The sequence below is a fragment of the Semicossyphus pulcher genome, unplaced genomic scaffold, assembly GCF_022749685.1.
Source record: "Semicossyphus pulcher isolate SPU_LCO1_2020_fin unplaced genomic scaffold, fSemPul1.0.p SCAF_23, whole genome shotgun sequence".
Classification (NCBI taxonomy): Eukaryota; Metazoa; Chordata; class Actinopteri; order Labriformes; family Labridae; genus Semicossyphus; species Semicossyphus pulcher.
Window position 1 is genome coordinate 1298177 of NW_027211697.1, and position 20749 is coordinate 1318925.

Genomic DNA, 20749 nt, shown 5'->3' on the forward strand with positions numbered 1-20749 from the left:
TCTTGATTAACAAGCAAATTACAAGGATGACTAATGTTGAAATACTGGTTACTGCAACTAATGCAATTGTAATAATAATCTAATCAGCAATATGTGTCAGGACCTTAAAATAGCTGTTCATTCAACACCCCTATGCAACTAAACAGAGTTTGAGCAGTTTGACAAATAACATTCTTCATTGACCCACTGTGCAAAACTTTGGATCCTTAAAAGATACTGAACAATAATGTAGACAAAGTGTGAGAGGAAACAAAAAAGGCATACATTTCATTAAATAAGTTTTATTTCTTTAAGAATAACTGAAGAAAAGTGTTAGCAATTTCTGTACAATTGTTTCATTATTTTCCCTTGGATTTGCGGAAAACCTTGAACGCTCGACAGGGCTGAGAAATGTTACGCTGCCACATAGTGAACCTTTAACCTAAAAACAACATGACTAGTCCGTAGGCATCCGAAGGCTCCTTCCAAAATATTCCAAGAAGTTCCTTATAAGCCTCAATGTCGACTCCAGTTTCATTTTTTTCATTGGTTCCTCCTCTCGATCCCAGTTCGTCAAAAAAAAAGAGGCACATTAGAAATACTGCCATTTCCCAAGGACTGTGTCTTTGATTGCATCGACAAACTGTGCAGGCACCCAGTAGACCCAATATTGAGAAGCTTCTGTTGGACCCAACTGAAAAGCCTACAAAGGGGAAAAATGGTAATCACATGTATTTACCTATTTTAAATATAAAAAAATAAGTTCAGCTGCCATAATGTGAATGAATAATTAGATTTTTATGTTTGAAACATACAATGCTTTTCAAAGAGCTAGTAGCTGGATATGATGTGCATAGTATACTGCCTCTCATGAGACCTTTCAGGGAAAAAAAATAGTTCCTCTGCAGTATATCGCAGCCCAAGTAACTACTCCAAAAGCCATTCTGAAAAGCAAACCTTCATGTTTCCTGCTGCTGTTCAAAAATCACTCACTTGCTCCTCACCTCCTTCTTTCTGACTTATAAAGTTGAAGTGATAAAGGTAGATCAATTCACGATGAACAATGACCGGCTTACTAGTTTAAATTAAAAGCTCCCTTTCCAGTGATATTTCAAATCTACTTTATCTCCTCTACAATGTAACAATACATTGATTTAGAGCGATACAATATAAAGGCAAGTCCAAGCTTACCTACACGTTGAGTTTGTGGGAGGTGCTACTCAACCTCAACAACAGATAACTCCCTCAAACTTCCACTCATACAGTAGCTTAGATGTTAAACTTTATGAATAATATTTGTGGGCAACCATGCCATGAAATTCACATCAATATTCCGTCAGTTGGATGACTTTTCTGGTCTTGTTTACTCCCCACCATGTACAGGATACCAATATACAGTGGCTTGCATAAGTATTCATACCCCTTGAACTTTTCCACATTTTGTCACGTTACGACCACAAACATAAATATATTTTATTGGAATTTTATGTGAAAGACCAACACAAAGTGGCACACAATTGTGAAGTGGAAAGAAAATTATACATGTTTTTAAATTTTTTTCACAAATAGAAAACTGAAAAGTGCGGTGTGCAAAAGTATTCAGCCCCCCTGACAATACTTTGTGGAACCGCCTTTTGCTGCAATTACAGTTGCAAGTCTTTTGGGGTACGTCTCTACCAGCTTTGCACATCTAGAGACTGACATTTTTGCCCATTCTTCTTTGCAAAACAGCTCAAGCTCAGTCAGATTAGATGGAGAGCGTTTGTGAACGGCAGTTTTCAGATCTTGCCACAGATTCTCGATTGGATTTAGGTCTGGACTTTGACTGGGCCATTCTAACACATGAATATGTTTTATTTGAAACCATTCTATTGTAGCCCTGGCTTTATGTTTAAAGTCGTTGTCTTGCTGGAAGGTGAACCTCCGCCCCACTCCCAAGTCTTTTGCAGACTCCAACAGGTTTTCTTCCAAGATTGCCCTTTATTTGGCTCCATCCATCTTTCCATCAACTCTGACCATCTTCCCTCACCCTGCTGAAGAGAAGCACCCCCGGAGCATGATGCTGCCACTATCATGTTTGACAGTGGGGATGGTGTGTTCAGAGTGATGTGCAGTGTTACTTTTCCGCCACACATAGCGTTTTGCATTTAGGCCAAAAAGTTCAATTTTGGTCTCATCTGACCAGAGCACCTTCTTCCACATGTTTGCTGTGTCCCCCACATGGCTTCTGGCAAACTGCAAACGGGACTTCTTATGGTTTTTTTTAACAATGGCTTTCTTCTTGCCACTCTTCCATAAAGGCCAGATTTGTGCAGTGCACGACTAATAGTTGTCCGGTGGACAGATTCCCCCACCTGAGCTGTGGATCTCTGCAGTTCGTCCAGAGTCACCATGGGCATCTTGGCTGCATCTCTGATCAGTGCTCTCCTTGTTCGGCCTGTAAGTTTAGGTGGACGGCCGTGTCTTGGTAGGTTTGCAGCTGTGCCATACTCTTTCCATTTTCGGATGATGGATTGAACAGTGCTCCGTGAGATGTTCAACGCTTTTTGTAGCCTAACCCTGCTTTAAACTTCTCCACAACCTTATCCCTGACCTGTCTGGTGTGTTCCTTGGACTTCATGATGCTGTTTGCTCCCCAATATTCTCTTAACAAACCTCCGAGGCCGTCACAGAACAGCTGTATTTGTACTGAGATTAGATTACACACAGGTGGACTCTCTTTAGTCATTAGGTCAACATTCGATCATTCAGCAATCATCAGGCAACTTCTGAAGGCAATTGGTTGCACTCAGAGAAATGGGGGCTGAATACTTTTGCACACCGCACTTTTCAGTTTTTTTATTTGTAAAAAAAAATTAAAATCATGTATAATTTTCTTTCCACTTCACAATTGTGTGCCACTTTGTGTTGGTCTTTCACATAAAATTCCAATAAATTTTATTTATGTTTGTGGTCGTAACGTGACAAAATGTGGAAAAGTTCAAGGGGTATGAATACTTATGCAAGCCACTGTATATGACGCTTTTGGTAATTGCATTTATCGGAGAAAGAGAAAAATAAGTGATTCAGCTGAAAGAGTCATAACTAAGCAGTACGACATTCTCCTGAACTTTACATTTGCTATGACACATCCTTTTGTTCTTCTAAAAACAGACCTCGAACTCCACAAGACAACCTGATTCAATTAAGTTATTCGTTCCGAGACTTCTGTTTTTCTCTGACAATGAAGAACAGAAGTGCCTTCAGATAGAAAGGTTAATGCAGAGAAAGCACTGACATTTCCCGCTCCACTGCGGAGCCCAAAACAGCACACGATGGCCCCATCAATCTGATGCACCCAAACTACAGTGACTGCGGCTAAACAGAAAATCCTCACTTCCACAGAAGAACTTGTGTACACAAAGAACAGCTGAATTAAACACACTTTGGTTTGAAGAATTTCAACAAACTAATCATAACATAATCCACTTGCAGAGCATTTGGCATTTATAGTGTGACATGCAGGTAGCAGCAAAAGCAGTTACCATCATGTGATAGTCCTCATGGCCTTCAATGGGTTCAGACACTACGTTTTTAATGGAGCCCATGGGGACTTTCTCCGTCCTCTCTGTAGAGATGAACACATAAAAAAAAGGAAGAACACTTAAACATCAGTGTGTTTGTTTTGCAGTGAATTTAGCAACATAAGATCAGCTGTAACCTCACCCTTTGTTCCAAGCCACAACTGATCCTGCTCCAGTTTGAATGTGAGTCTAACTTTTCCTCCGGACTTGTTAAACATCCCGGATAAAGGCACTGTTGGTAACCGTTCCTGTTGGTGGGAAACGCAGTTAAGTCAGTTATTAGAAGTATAGAGTTACATCTCTGAAAAACACCTTTGGACTACTCAATACAAAACAAACTAAAACAAGGATCCTGTCTCACCTTTTTTCCTTTAATAGCTGTCATTATGTCATCTGGTTTACCCTTGTCCAAAACTTTCCTGTGTTGCTGGAATAACAGAGCAATTTTAAAATCCCGTATATAAATATTTTGCTCTCACTATTCTGCAGACACGTCATTAATCTTACCTTTTGACTGCATAAAGGCTCCTTCTTGTTTTCTTCGGCTTTGACTTCCTGCTGAACCACCTCTTTAGGTGTATTCACAGCTAATACATCATTTATTGTAGATCCTACCACCATTATTTTTGCACCATTTGTGACCTTTATTTCACGTAGCGTCTTGTCCTCTGGAACCAATCCTTTGTACATCACTTTCTGCATTGCAGGTGGAAGACCTAGGAATAAGAGAGAGAGCATGTATTAAGGTTTAACTCTTTGCTGAATGCATTAACCCTTTCATGCATGAATTATGACAACCTCAGTCAGGATTTTTTCCCTAAGTGTTTTTGTTACTCTTTAGACATAAAAAAAAGGCCTTTCTATCACGCTCTGCATCTGACCTCTACAAAACATAAAGACATGAATCGTTACTCTCATGATGGAACTAATTTGCACAAAATATTGGTACATTCTAAAAATCAAAATTTACATTCTAATAACATAGATTAATTGATTCACAGCCAAAAAAGTTACTGCAGATGAAGTATTTTCAAAAACAACAAAGTCGCAGTAATAGTATGAATTGTAGTTCAAATATAGCCAGCGATGCATGATGTCCAATTTAGTGGACAGATGATTAATTGCAATTTCCTCCCAACACAGAATCAATACTTGGAAATTTCAATAATTATATTACTCCTTAGTTGTTACTTGATGTCCCCATATTTTTTTTACCTGCAAGGTTCTCTTACAATACAAGAAATGGACAGATATTCCTTCGCTGCTCTGCACTTCTGGCCTTCCGTCGGCCATCTTGGTTTTGAGAATTTTTTGTTGCACTTACAACGGCTGGCCAGACGGTGGCAGTGTATGGGACGATACACTAGCGTCCACTGTAGTGGCTGACGCGCAACTTTGACATCAAAACTCATGCATATAGAAGAAAACAGCTTTTGAATAGCTGTCCACTGTAGTGACCACTATGCATGAATTAAACAACCATTACGACGTTGAGTTTGTGTGGTCTCACCAGTGAGTGAATGGATGCTCTCCTTGAGTTGGGCTCCGGTGTTATCAACAGGAATTTTCAGATCATACTTTTTCTTGTTCCAGATAATCTTCAAGTCCACCGTCTCCCGCTGGTCGTCTGCGTCGTCCCCATTGCTAATACTAGAGTCCTGAGTTGTGGTGTTTCCTGCATCTGTGGGGGACGTAGAGTCTGTGTCACCTTTTTCAGCACCTTCACATAGTGGTTCAGCTTCTTTTGGCTTCGCCTCGGTTTCCATTATGACTTCCTCACCTCCTGGAAGAGGATTAAAAGATTGATTTAGATGCATAAGAACATTTTAAATAAAAGTGCAGAGTTGTTTCTCAGAATAGAATATCCCACATTTTCCCCACATAGATAACAGAAAAACACATCTGGTATGTCCTAATAGCCAGCATGCAGGCATGTCTTATTGCAAATATAACATTTAAACAGTGTATAGTACGTGCAGTGCACACAAGACTGATATGTGTGTTTCTAGGAAACCTTTGTGTTCTTCTTTTTGTTTCGTAACCTTACGAAATTCAGCCAACTTAAGTTTCTGTTCTGTATGAAAGCAAAATGTATTCTGGTCTGTAAATAATAACCATTTATTAGGCCATTTATTTATATAAAAAGCGCTGTACAAGCAATACTTATACAATAACACAATATAAAAGGTAATCCATGCGCTCAAAAGGTGTAGGGTCAAGCTGAGCTTATAACTCCTGACCCTTTTGAAATACATTAGCATTTTTGTGTAAAACTTAACAGCACACATTTTATACACAGCGCAATTATGAATTGAAACATACTGTAAATGTAACAAGAACGCAATGTGCACGGACCTGGGTGGATTCCAAATTCTGACTAAACAAAATCTAGGGGAAAACCCAGCTCATCTTGTGGTTTCATTTCAACAACTACTCTCTTCCTCTCATTTTCAACAACTTATATATAGCCTTTTTTTTTTACTTTATACATAGCTTGAACCATGTTAAAATCTACCAAGTAAAATGATTCTGTATATATTTTATATATAATTAAATAAACATTGGGTAAGTTGGTTGTTTATAAGTAGTTTGTTTACAATTATCATGGTTGTCTTTTTAGAAGTTTGAAAAAAATAATTTAATTGTTATATTTATATTACCAATGCTTCTCATTGAACGAAACTTAAATAGTGAGATGTGACGGTTAGTCCGCGTTTATAGTGTTATAAAAATCTAGTTTCGCTTTTCCTGCTCACCCCCTCTCTTCTCTCTCTCGTGGTCATTCTAGCACTTTCCATCGCTGAATTTTCTTAATTATTTTTTTTTAAAGACAGCAATTTTAACGTGTGTGTTTGGTGAGGGGATATATCATAGAGATCCACCCCTGAACGTAGACAGACAAGGTTTCCGAACCATATGTCCTCGCAGAGCCTTATATCTTGTAAGTGAATACGGTTGGCCTTACTGGTTACAAACTGATGAGGTTAACGTAACATGCTGACTGTAGATAATTCGTTGTTATCATTCATAACCTCACCACATTCAGTTAGCTCTGTAGAAGCTCAAGTTAACCATTTATAACCGAACACGGCTAAAATCTTCTAATATTAACTTTAGTCCTACACAAATACAGCAATATTTGACTGATGTTAGCACCGTTAAAGCTAGCTTGCTACAACACTGGTGGACCTGTCAAGAATAACGATACGGAGATACGTAAATTTATACAACATCGCATTTACAGCGTGATATATTAACATGTCAGTTACTGACATGTGTTATTTCATTAACCACCTTTAGGGTGAATGCAAAGATATGAAAGAAATACTGCTATATTTTCTCAATACCCACCATCCTGGGTCGCCATGATGATTGTGTACAATCTGTTGTAGGTTCTGGCAAAGAGATAACAGAGAGCAGGATGAGATCTGATATTCAGGAAGCCAAAGTCGACCATAACGAAAGTCGTCTTTACACCTACATATACGCGTGACAGTGTAGCAAACAGAAAAAAAACAATACATGTTTTCAAATAGCTTAACTAGTGTAGATACACTTACCGTCACATCAATAAAACATTACAGTTTTAGTTAGCCGCTGGACAGTTAGACAGAATGGAAATGCGCATGCGCCCTAAAAAAATAGCTGAAATTATATATGTTCTATTTGGGAAAATATATTATAATTATGATCAGCCAAATTCTGTTCCATTATAATTAAATAAAATAAGTCTAGCCCAAAAACTGAGTTTTTAATAGGAATCATTAAAAACATAAACTGTAAAGTGTAACAACATAGTGGCGTTTTGGCAAACCCGGAAGTGAATAGTATGTACCTCTCTTGCTTTGTAAAGTTTCTTCGTTGTTGTGGCAGCAGAGGAAGACACCGAGAGGTGGCACTTTACTCAATTGTGATTGGTTGAGTTTTTCTTCTTTCTTTATATTGTATGACGTTCGGGGGTAAAATGAAGCATTATCGCCTACTATTGGATTCTATGAAACATTTCCAAGCGTTGCAAATTAAAAATTTAACACCAATTCGCCACCCTCTCTCTCTTTCCCAAGCTCAAACCTATTTAATCTTTTAACCAAAAAGCAACGGAGGAAAGTCTTTGATGTAACAACAAGGTAGAAATCTCTTTGATAACCTTTGGAGACAATCGTATGGTACCACCCACCTATAACCAAAATGTTTTTGTGCTAACTTCAATAGAGGGATATGCCTTTTATTGGCAGAGCAATTTGAATTTGTACTATTGCAGACTGAAAGAAGTTATCTCACCTATTTTAGAATTGAATTACACTTCACTTAATTAAGTTAATTAGCTGTATGTATCAGAAATGACACAAGCACCAAAAAGTAAGCAGGCTGAACCTTGAGATCAAACTCTAAGACTAGGCTATTTGTTTTAAACTCTCTTTGGCCTACTGCTCTAACAACACAGCTCAATTTACATTTGCTTTGCTTTCCCTCCATGATCAGTCACAGACATTGTATGCACCTCTGTTTCGTGGTTCTCGTCATCATGTGGGAATAGCAAGCATGTGATTCTAATCACAGTTTTGAATCATCATGACATTTCATGAGATTAACAGTTAATCAATGATCATACTGAAATTAATGAAAAACACGCTGAAAATAATATCTAATATCTATCCAGGCTATATTTGCTTATAAGACTTCTTATGTCAGCGTCTCTGTGTGTAACAGTGCTATATAAATACACTTAACAGTTCAAAAGTCTTTATCCTCAATGGGACAGTTTTCCCTTTTAAGTGAGAATAATCCTCCTGGTAACCTCTGGAAGGCAGCAAAGCTTAATGAGTGTAACTGACAACAAAGTGCGCGAGAAGAAGAAGCTGCGGGAGAGGATGAGGGCAACCATGACGAAGAAGAAGAAAAGGGAAGACCGCAAAAATTGGTTCTAATAAAAGTCACAAGTTGTCATGCGTACTTGGTATGATAGGAGGGAAGTGCTCTTATTACAGTGCAACACTGTTACTATCCTCCACTACACCTCTCCCTCCTTTTCCTGCTGTCTGCGCATTAAACTGTAACTAACTGTCAGCTTTAGTGGCGTGACTTTGTTAACATGAGAGTCGTTAATGGAACGGATTGTGAGTCTTATCTAGTAGTTTAACCGACAGCACAACATTAAGTCAGCGGCAACACAAATAAAATGTATTTTTAAGGACGAGTTGAGAAAACGCCATGGCAGACATAAGGACTTTCAACGTTGTGATTCTGGGTTTGGGATTTTTGTTCATTTTTACCGCCTTCACCACCACGGGGAACATTGAAGTAAGTTAGCAAACTTTATTGCCGAGTTTTACACATTAAAACAAGCTATTCTTCTACTGTAAGTCACTTGTTTTACTTGTTAGGTTAGCTTTGAAAGCTCGTTTTCCAGTAGGAGAAGATACTTCACTGAGTGGAGTTTTTGTTTGTTTTCTTAATGGACAAACCACAATTTGTGACACTTAACTCGAGATGATAATCCCATGTTGCTTTACACACAACTGTTACCTTTATGCACAATTAGAAATACTGTACATGTTTCATGGATTCGGTGGGGATAACATTTTTGTGTGTGTGTGTGTATGTATAACTTTATCCCAGAGAATTAGTTAAACCTTAGTACAGAGAACAATGAACTATCGAACTTTTTGAATGCTTGCAGGACACGATTTTGTTATCAGAACTTTAAATCTTGAAAAAAATCCCAAGCAGATGTCAAATAGGCAGTAGGAAACAGGCCAATCAGAGCTGAAAGTCTGTGCATCTCGTGTTTCTAATTTTCTTCAATGGTCAGTGAAGTTATTAAATCGGATGAATGCCTTCAGGACACAATTATGACCCATTTTGTCTGCTATGTGCTTCAGAGTTTTTTTCCCTCTTATTTTCAGCAAACAGTGGTGAAAAGCCTGGAAAATAACACTTTCAGTGGCAGTGGGTACTACAGGTAGGTCATGCAGGTTTAAATGCTCACATCATGATGGAGAGAAAAAGGAAAATCATGCTGTTCATTAAAAAAGTAAACCGGTAATATTAGTCATTTTCTTCTTTGCCTCTTTCACAGTCTTGGAATCATCTATGGAGTGTTTTCCTTCTCCAATTTACTTGCACCAGCAGTGGTTGCAGTAATTGGACCGAAAATGACTATGTTTTTGAGTGGCCTACTTTACAGGTAAACATTGTTATGGTGATTAACAAACAGGATGCTGACAAAGAAGCTGAAACTGATCTCCATGCTTTCTGTGTAGCGGATACATCGCCGTGTTCATCATCCCCTCGACATGGTCCTTTTACCTGACCTCAGTGCTGATTGGCATCGGAGCAGCCAGTAAGTTCCACTCCAAAGAATGTTCCTGTAACAACATATCAAACTATTGTTAGATTTGGTTACAGAAGCTACCACTGTTAGTTTCTCAAAAGCATGTTTTCACCAACAACCATGCGAGTTAAGGAAGTGATTATATCTGTAAAGGAAAATTTGAGATGCCCTCAGAGGGAGATTAAGAGGATAACACTGTTATAGATGCCTGGCACATTCCTAAAATGACATGAGATCAACTATTTCTCTCTGCAGCGTTCTCTGTTTTCAATTATCCTCTCCTGATACCTGATGATTAAGATTTCTTATTTCTATAATTATTAGTTACACTGACTCAAATTTTATAGGATGCATTTCATCTTGCTTACTTTTATGCTGCGTTCCAGAAAACTGGGAATTCGAGAACTTCCCAGTAGACATTTCTGACTGTGATTGTCATTGAATCTATATTTGCATCACGATTGATGTATCGTTACACCCCTAAATATACCACTGTTGCCTCACAGCTAGAAGGTTCCTATTTCAAACCCTGGTTTGGACGAAGTTTGCGTGTTAACCCCATGCATTCGTGGGGTCCCTCTGGGTGCTCCGGCTTCCTGAAAGTAGACAGTGACACATTCAAATGTCTTATATTGTCCAATACTCCATCCATCCATAATCTATACTGCTTATCCTGTTCAGGGTCGCAGGGGGGCTGGAGCCTATCCCAGCTGTCATTGGGCGAGAGGCGGGTTACACCCTGCACTGATCGCCAGTCAATCCCTGGGCTGACACATAGAGACAGACAACCTTTTACACTCACACCTCAAGCAATTTGGAGTCACCAATTAACCTAACAAGCATGTCTCTGGACTGTGGGAGGAAGCCAGAGTACCTGGAGGGAACCCACACATACACAGTGTGTCCAACACTCCAAAACCCCAAGAGTTGAAGAGCAATTTGACATAAAAACAATTTGTTGTCAATTAATTTCCTGTCAGTTGAATAACTGATTCATCAACTTTCACTTTGAGCTTTACAGTTGATTTATAATGCAGTTTTCATTTGGTTTGGCATCAACTCAATCACAACTAGCAATCAGCATTAGAGCAGGATACATGTGTAAACATCAGGGTGAGATAGTGCACTCGGTTTCTGCAGCCGGCACGAGCTCAGTTTCTCTGTTAAATTCTAAATAGTGTTAAATCATGCAGACAGGGAGTACCGTGACTGGGATGTGTTGATGTGCACAAACAGTAGATCCCAAATTAGACCTTAAATTGGTGTTAGGAGCTGTCTCTGTAAATACCGTGCAGCACTTTGAGCTTACTCACAGATTTTGAAGAAACAGCCGCCCTCCATTGAGCGTTTACTGGAGAAAAATGGGGCAGCTTTTAATTCAGCCTTGAATCACTACAGCGTGATGAATTCTTATCATGTCCCAGGGCTTCTGTGTGGTTAGATGCATTACTAACCATCACAGAAAGATAATTTCTTGCTTCACGCGGGTGATTAACTGACTGGTTAATTTTTCCCCCCCTCAAATGACCTCTCTATCCTGCAGTGCTCTGGACAGCTCAAGGACACTTTCTGGTGGATAACTCGGAAGCGTCGACCATCAACAGGAACACGGGGATGTTCTGGGCTCTCTTACAGTGCAGGTATGCAGCAGCAGTGCTTCACTTTCAATCCATTCAGTGGTAATAGATTCAGCCCTGGTACCATTATTTTCATGCATTACTTCATTTAAAATTTCAAGGTTCATTTAAACCACACTGTATTTTAATACTCAGATTATAATGATGTGATTCTCTCTGGCTGTAAGTGAATTTAATATTCTTTTTCTATTTTGGAAATCTGAAAATCCTCTTACATTGCTGTGTAACCCAAATCCAAGGCTGCTATTAATTTGTCCAGCATTATATTATTTTAGTGACTCAAACCAAATCCCTGTGTTCTTTTTCTCCTTTTGTTTAATGCAACTCTTCCTGTTGATCAAAGGTAAACTTAACTGCAGCAGCCAAATTTTCTGTATATATTTTTAGCCTGACAGAGAGAATATATTTAATAAATTATGTTACAAACTGTCATATCTCTTAAAATACAAAACAAACACCCAAGCCTCCCAAACAGAGATCTGCCGGTGCGACTTTTGGCCTTTTCATCCCTTGTATTTGGTGTTCTGCTCGTGCACACTGGCTCCGACAACTAATTTGTATTTGTTAAAATATGCAAATTGATTTAGTATAATAATTACATTGGCTGTCACCTGCGCCAAAGCTCACAATAGGGCAATGCTAATCGGACTCTGCAGCGCTGATCCCTGCCACAGTAAACTTATGAATCAGTTCTTCTCAGCCTGCAGACACACGCGCAGGGCGCAGTTACTGTTGTCTTTATGAATAACCCCTGTTATCCCTCACTGAGGATTTGGAACAGACTAATTGCTCATCTGCATTTTCTAGTTTAGGTGATATTAAATTAAAGCCCCAAAATAGATCACAGTGTTTTTATAGGACGGCTCTGTTCACTATGAAAGGCGGATAAACAGCTTAAAAAGCAGAGCGAAGCATCCTCAGAAGCAGACATGAAGGTTATTATGTTACATTTTTGACCAAACTCAAGGATGTTACACTTCCTCTTGCTTGCTTTTTCTGTCAGTCAAACATGGCTTCATAGATGGCTCTTAATCAAGTGATTTCATCTTTAATTACACTGATTGTCCTGATGAGAGCACTTTAATTAAAGGTCAGAATTTTAGTCCTACTCCAGACACTTGAATCACAGAACTTGCTGTGCAACAAATTACATTAAGAGCCTGACAATAAGTCCAAAGACTGACGATCTCTCTGGACTCTGATTGGTCAAAGATGTCACTGCATCATTTGCGGTCACATGTTTGGTGCTTCTTCTTTTCAGTGTTTTATTATATTATTGTTTGTATCCTGTATTGTTCAGTGTTTTATTGTTGAGGTCTTAATTTTGTGTTCGTAATGTAAGTTTTCATAGTGCACTCAAGAGTGCACTCTCTTTCTGTGTATATGAGGTTGACTTTTATTTTGAAGGCCCATCTAAGGACGAGCTTGCAAATTAGATTAGGCTATAAATGCCGTAGCATGTGGGATTGATTTACAGGCTTGTTGCAATACAAGTTAACAGTTAATACATGAAAAGAGGGCAAATAAAGACAATGCAAATAGAAAAGATAAATATAGAAGGGTAAGAGGGGGTATTATGCTGTTTCACATCTTAAGACATATCATTTTACAAAGTTGGATGTCCATACTAAACATGGGTGAAGTTTCAAATTTGTTGGTAAAAATATGTTGGAGTAATCCCCAGGCTGCTGTGAACGCCAGGTTTTAGACAGTTTTTTCATCAGGCTTCGGAGAGCTGGCCAATCAGAAGAAAGCGGGCTTGTAGGGGCAGGGGTTTCTTAAAGGGACAGAGCTGACTGGGTCGTTTCAGGCAGAGGCTGTATGAGGGCCTGCACAGAGCACCAGTGTGAGAAACACGATGAGTTTTTTTAACTGTAAATGATGCTAAGCTACTCCACATGTCTAAATATAAAGCTTGAAATTAGCATAATACCTCCCCTTTAAGAATCCACAAAAAATGGGGCATCGGTGTAGCTTAGCGGTAAAGATGCACGCCCCAAGTACAGAGGCTCAGTCTTTGAAGGAGCAGCCCCATGTTCGACTCCGACCCTCGGCCCTTTGCTGATTGTCATCCCCACAAAGCTTCAAAACAGAGTTTAGTGAAATAATGCAAAGGGTTTAATAGGTCTAAAATTGGTCTCTTTAAATTTTATTTCATAAACATATCTGAAAACATAAAAACACTGACCACTGGAGGTAAAGAGTTTTGATCTAGCGGGATGCTCATCATTTACTCACCTTATTGACCTCTTCTGTTTTCTTACCAGCATGCTGTTTGGCAATCTGTACATTTACTTTGAATGGAATGGAAGAACAGAGATACCAGGTAGGGTTAACCGTGACTCAGCACTTTCATGATTACAACAGCAAAATGTAGCAGAGGATTATATGAGGGATTGGCTAATCTAAATATGCTCTAGCCTAATGCTGTTAATATATCGTGTGTGTATTAATTAAGGGGTTTAATTTAATCTCCCTCTCTCAGACAGCAGCAGGAAAAACATTTTCCTGTCCCTATTGGTCGCCTCCGTGCTCGGTACGCTCAGCTTCCTGGTGCTGAGGAAGAGCCATCACGAAGAGGAAATGCTCTCTGAAGAGGAAGGGCAGGCGCTGCTCTCAACTCGCATGATGTAAATGAGTATCCCTTTGATAATTACACATATTTCACTGTGGACTCAAAAACCCCTCAGAATATACAGGCTTAAAGTGAGTGGAAAAAGGCCACAAAGGGTATGAACCTCAAGGGATGAATAAAACATGACAGAAAATGTTAATTAAGCTTTCGTACAGTCGACTTTGACAGTTTAACACCATAGCACCTAAGGAATGATTCTCTTTTAAAGAGACTCATCCTGAAATTTGAAGAGATTTAAAGATTACTAACCTCGTCGTTTTACAGTTTTAACCTTTATCCTTTACAAAAATGAGGACGATTGTTTTTCTTCAGATTCATGCAGTTTTGACAAAGTCGTAGAGTTCAATAAGGCAGATTTGGGGTGCTTGAGGGGGGACTCTTTCTTTCAGAGCGACAGCGGTTAAAGGCCCACAATCCTCCAGAAACGGCCTTCCACATGATCTCAGACATATTTACATCGAGTCAGTCTCTGAAATCATGAAAACAAATTAGAAATGGCTACAAAGTCTGCTGAAAGTACTCAGTACTCAGATATAGATATTCTAACACTTGTTATATCAGCTTAGTGAAAGACATGACAAGACTCAAATTACATCATATAGAAAGCTTGCTTTGACAAAACCTGTTCCCTAAGCCTGCGTCTGCCTTTTTATTGCGGCAGCAGATTGTGTTTACAGTCTGTTTGTGGTGTCTATTAGATGCAGGTATTTGATCCCTGCTTTTTTCTCTCAGTCTCAGTGTCCAACAGCATAAAAAGGAATCCTATAGGGAGCCATTATTTGCTGTGAGAAACACATTTCTGAGCGTGTCTGGAATCCTTGTGATCTTTATGCAGCTAAACTGTCCTTGAGATAAAGTACTTCACCTATCCCTCACTTTAGGGAAGTTATGTCATTGTTTGTGTGTGCAGTTTATTTCAATTAATTAATCTCACTTTTGCAGAAGTTCAAATTGTTCTGTTTTTTTCCTGTTGTTTAGGTACAAGCACAGAGCCAACACTGCCCTGCAGGATGCCAAGTCTGAATTCAGTGAGTTTCATCAGTGCTTTTGGAAAACAACATTAGACTATTTCAGGTGTTTTGTTCAAGAAGTACTTGGCACTGCTCGTTTCTCTTTGTATCAGTCGCACTCACTGTTTCTGTTTGTGTCCATATAAAGATATAGATACATAATGAATGATATGAATAACTAATTGCTAAAGGTGTGTCCTGAACTTTATTCTAAATTCACAAATTAAACAGTACACACACTAAATACATGATTTCCCATAATGCATTGCAAAAAGGAAATGGAGGTGTTGCTCACAGCTAGGTAAAACATTTGTTAAAACATTAATTTCCAAGTAAACCAACCACTAAATGATTCGTATGTAAGACATATGTTGTCGAATTAGCACCTGGAACACAACTCAAGATTCTACAGCTATTGTAGCAGCGCCTAGCTTGTTAGCATGCTAACCTTTGCCAATTAGCATATAACAAAAAAGTACAGCTAAAGATGCTAAGACGATTTCTTGCCTGTTGATGGTACTGGATGAGAAGTTGTACGTTATATTTCTGGATTTTTAATCGTAATTTTTTTTAATTTGAGTTAGGGGGTGTGAAAAGCCTTCAGTTCTGCAAATCTGGTGTTTTTACTGCGCCTGCACGATCAATTGAAGTAATTGTTGGCCAAAAAGACTTAACCTTTGGTTTTTAGTTTCTGCCTTCACTTCAAACTTTTATCATGGTAGAGTACTAAGCTTCAAACTCTAACATAGATTTTTTTTAATATTAGTGCAGAGTATGTTATGGATGAGGGTACATTTTTAAAGTGTTTGACTGACTCTGTTATTCAGCCATATTTACTCCGCAAGCTGGTGAGCTCCTTTGTCAGTATAGCCAGCACTGAGGAATTAATAACTTCAGTTGACCACATTTACCATCCTGACCATGAATGTCTGTCGGAAAAATTTGGGCCAATGTCGCGGATTTCGTTGGATAAATTAAAACTTGAACTTGCAGATGCTGCTAAATAAAAAGTCAAGGGCTCAACAACATCAGTAGGAATTCTCCTCTGTAGACCATGAATGTCTGTATAAAGATCGCAATCCATCTAATAATGTGAAGATACTGCATTTCAGACTGGACCGTAGTGGTGGACTAGCCAAGTGACTGACATTACTATCTATTAAGTTTAGCTGCTAGCATGGTTATAAATGCACATGCAATAGAAGTGATACCATGTTTTTACCTCGCAGTGTGACATTGTATTATTTGGTCTTATTGTATAACTCCTGAGATACATATTTACAGCTACTACAGTTATTTTCAGTTTAACGTGGCATACAAAAATCTTTTAACGTTACGACAGAGCACACAGAGAATGCTTGTGCTGTACTTTTACTCAGATTACATCCGTTTGTCATCTGGAAACTCAGCTGCACTTGCACCCGTTGTCAGTTCAGCCTGAAGTAGTTTGGATGAACAGATTTGTCTTGCGGGTATCTGTACACCTGCCTGAAAGGCATCAGGTTTATCGGAGATGCACACCGATGTATGTCAAGAAGGTGACCCAAGCATGTGTAAACAAACCGAGTAAGTTTGGGTGTCTCTCTTCACCTTCTTTAAAGAATATTTTCTTATCTTCTATCTGCGTTGAATTTAAACTGTCACAGGGTAATGGGGCTTTTGCATCTTTCTCTGAGCTCAATCCAAAGGTAAAATATATGTAAAAGTTATACGGAATATAATATGTGTTTATTAGCAATTCAAATGAATGTGTCTGTCCCCCTGTTTAGAAACCATCCTGCAGCTTCTGAAGGATAAAACCATACTGCTCCTGAGTCCCTGCATGGCATACAGCGGTAAGTCGTGTGGAGAATGCATTCGTGTAATAAGTGTCTATGCCTCCTGTGACGGCTTACAGCTACACCATGAACTCCTCGTTCTGCAGGCCTGGAGCTATCCTTCTACAGCGGAGTGTATGGGACGTGCATTGGAGCAACTGCACACTTCGGAGAAGCAGCTAAAGGCTTGATTGGGATCTCTGGGATTGTGGTAGGAATTGGAGAGATTGTGGGTAAGTTTATAATCCTTTATCAGAGCATGTTTAGGTCATTTAAGGTCACTAAAGGTCATTTTTCATTTGCTCTATCTCATCAGGCGGAGGCTTGTTTGGATTGGTGTGTAAGAACAACCGCTTCAGACGGACCTCTGTGGTGTTTCTGGGGATGGTTGTCCATTTTGTTGCTTTCTATTTGATATTCCTCAACATCCCTAGTGATGCTCCTGTCGTCTTTAAAACCACCACCCAAAGGAGCCCGTATCTAAATCCAAGGTAGCATTTCTCTAACAATGAGGGAGATTGAACATGTCAAAGGCCAGTCACAATTCTGTTTGGTTTTAATAAGCACTACATTTCCCCTCTCAGCGTATCCGTCGCCCTGCTGTGCAGCTTCCTGCTCGGACTCGGGGACAGTTGCTTCAACACTCAGCTCTACAGTATACTAGGCCGTGTTTATGCAGAACAAAGCACGCCTGCTTTCGCCATCTTCAAATTCATCCAGGTAATCCTGAGTTGCCAATTCTCTGACATTGTTAGCAAAGCTGGGGTAAAATGTTGTCTTGTCAGGTATGAAATATATTCACCTGAAGCGCCATTAAAAAGGAGAAGAATAAAACCCACACGCACCTTTTAATCTCCTCCTTTGCTTCCTGCAAAATTGGACTCTAACAAGAAATAAACCCTGGATGTTATTTTCTCTCAGCTGAAGTGAAATTATATTGCATATTTTGTCTGCTGCAGCAGAAATATGTGCTCTGTGAATCACTTGTTTTGGGTTCTTCTTGGTAAAACCTGTATTCAATGGCTGCATGCATAATGCAATGCTAAAACTTAGGTTAGAGCTACATATCTACATAAATGCAACTAAATTGTTACTCTCTCTACATATTTCTAACTTTCCCACTGGTCAAAAAACCCGCTAACACCCGGATTTTTTGCTTAACGGGAAAGGTTACAATCGGCAATTATTGGCAATTATGGGAACACAAAACACGGGTCGACACAAGGGGTCGACCAATTATCGGCGCCGATATTCGGCATTTTGACGCATATCGCCATCGGCCTTTTTTTTTTTGGGTACCGGCCTCCTTGACTACTAATAATCGGTATCGGTATCGGCCCTGAAAAAAACATATCGGTCTATCTCTAGTCAACACGCTAATCTCCGCCCCCTTTCCAGCACGTTGCTATGCTCCGTCGGTAACAGTCCTCAGCTACAAATTCCACCCGTCTCCATCCAAGCAGCGCTCGAACATCATTCCGAATTTCTCAGCACTAAGTTTGATAATCAGACTGAATGAATAATAGATGCAATAAAGACCTAACCACCGTAACATCTTCACTGTTTACTAAACTTGTTTTGGGCGCGTTTGTGACGTCAGATGGTGACGCAGCAGAGAAGAGACTGACAGGAGTATACTCCACTGGCAATGGGAAAAGAGAAAATCGGCATTTATTAGCGGATCTTCCTCAGTCTGAAAAACCCGCGTCAACGTGTTAATTCCAGTGGGAAAGGGGTACAAGATGCTAATGTTAAACTATGTAACGATGCTAACTTACATCTCTTCTCCAGTCTGTTTTTGCAGCCGTGGCGTTCTTCTACAGCGGTTACCTCCTCTTGATGTGGCAGCTCCTGCTGATGATCATCCTGGGCTTCTCTGGAACGCTCTGCTTCTTCGTGGTGGAGAGGACGCAGAACATCTCTGCAGACTTGCAGGAATACTAAAAAAGTTCTCCGTAACCAGCATTGTTTTATCGCACAGACAACCATGTGGTTAAAGACTGAGACCATCAGAAAAAGAATCCTGACAGGTTCCTCTAAAATCTCATGTTAGTATTAAACACTGATGCTCACACGCATTAGGATAACAAACATCCAAGCTGCCTTATTAAAACATTTTAATAGTGTTAAATGGTTTTCAATCAGATTAAACTTTGTACACTTTCTGTTTTAATACCCTGATAATAGAAAGTTAATAATTAACATTATTTTCTGTTGCACATTTGCACTGTTGGTCTTATTGGTGGATTCTAAAAATAACCACTCACCTTAACTCATACTTATCTTTATTGCTTCCAGCTCAGGTCTGTTGTTAAAGAAAGAGTAATATTGTTAAGACTATTTTATGTATCTAAAAATGTTACTTTAATACTTTATAAGATGTTCATAGTTTGTCAAAATAACTGGAAGGTGTATCTACTTCGATGAGAGGACAGAGAAAATAACATAATATTGTACCTGTCATGTTCAATGTAATTAATGCCTGACAATCATTGTTCTTAACTTTTGTAAATTTTGCATGTTTTTAGTGGTTTTTCCCCTCATTTTTATGCATTTTTTAATGAATAAAGCTTTATGCATTTACAGCAAAAAAAAGAGAGTGGGGGACGACATGCACCAAATAATCGGCACAACGGATGTCGAGCTGTAGCCTCTTTTCACGTGGTGCTTGCTCTACCAACCGAGCTAAACCAGCGCCACCATCGAAACTGGAGCTCAAGTTCTAAACTGAATTTCAGTCAGACAACCCACGTTTGTAAAAGTTACAAATGTTTATTGCAGCTCCTGTTTGGCATCAAGGCTCCGACCTCGTCACTACTCACAGATTTATTTTACATGCAGAAATTTGGGAGTGATGCCTGCAGGTGGACGCTGGGGCTGAAAGCATGAGGGCAGCGACAGAGAAGAGGGAGAGACCGGAATCTTCCGGCTTCAATAGACCGCCACATTGGGAGGAAGTGATTGTCAGGTGGTTGTGGGATGATGAACGTCAAGTGTGAAAGGCGTCGCTCCTTTTTCTAGCAGTTTCCAATAACATGTAGTTAACATGGTGTACATGTGAAACACATTCAAGACCCTAACTGCCTTAACTGACAACACCTGACACAAAAGGTTTGCATAAATGTAAATGTATGTTTATTTCCTGAGCTCGTTCTTATTAATTAAGCTTCCTTCAGCACGCTAACACTTAAATATAGCACAACACACACTCCCAGAGCCGTATATCCCCAGCTTTATGATGCATGTTTACTGAATTATCAATACTGTAGAAACAACTGCACCTGTTATTTGTTATATCTGCTTACGCTTCAGATTTAAGTGGATCGGGGGTTTTACTCACAATACGGTTTCCCGTGTTCATCAAGGAATCTCTTTACTGTCTCACAAAACAAGATAAATCTGCAGGATTTAATCCTGATTTGCCAGATTTATTTAAAAATCCATGCGGCCATTAATCAAAAGAGGAGCAGAGGAGAGGGTCGAGGTGGGAGAGAAAGGGTTATAAGCCCAGAGGTCCCGCATTACTTCACTGGTAATTGAGTATTGATCACATTATAATGAGTGTAAGCAGTTTTGTGTGATCTTAAGTCAATTGTGCCACTTACTTGACAACAACAAAGCAATGACGGGCTAAGTGAAGTTTACAGTGTTTACTTACAGAATTAAACTCGGGCATATTATTGGTTTAGAGAGAAAACCTTGCGAGGAAATTAAGCAGGTTGGGATGAGTCTATTACCTGAACACGGGCAAGTCTAATGCATCACCTGCTCGTT

The 20749-nt window shown here is 39.3% G+C and overlaps 2 protein-coding genes across 2 annotated transcripts; one reads left to right on the forward strand and one right to left on the reverse strand.

The window, feature by feature from the left end:
- Positions 1–284: 284 nt before the first annotated feature.
- ubfd1 (ubiquitin family domain containing 1) lies at positions 285–7139 on the reverse strand. Its single transcript, XM_069674414.1, has 8 exons — positions 7103–7139; positions 6894–6937; positions 5053–5325; positions 4050–4258; positions 3904–3969; positions 3685–3790; positions 3504–3586; positions 285–682 (listed from the first exon to the last, which is right to left on the reverse strand). Exons 2-8 carry the CDS (start codon positions 6907–6909, stop codon positions 572–574), a joined length of 864 nt encoding a protein of 287 aa, XP_069530515.1. The 5' UTR covers positions 6910–6937; positions 7103–7139; the 3' UTR covers positions 285–571.
- A 1258-nt stretch (positions 7140–8397) lies between these two features.
- LOC138602749 (UNC93-like protein MFSD11) lies at positions 8398–19570 on the forward strand. Its single transcript, XM_069674314.1, has 13 exons — positions 8398–8843; positions 9449–9504; positions 9622–9729; positions 9806–9885; positions 11420–11516; positions 13781–13839; positions 13999–14143; positions 15127–15176; positions 16928–16993; positions 17083–17208; positions 17292–17466; positions 17560–17695; positions 18767–19570. The coding sequence occupies exons 1-13, from the start codon at positions 8754–8756 to the stop codon at positions 18917–18919; spliced, it is 1341 nt and encodes a 446-aa protein (XP_069530415.1). The 5' UTR covers positions 8398–8753; the 3' UTR covers positions 18920–19570.
- The last annotated feature ends 1179 nt before the right edge of the window (positions 19571–20749 follow it).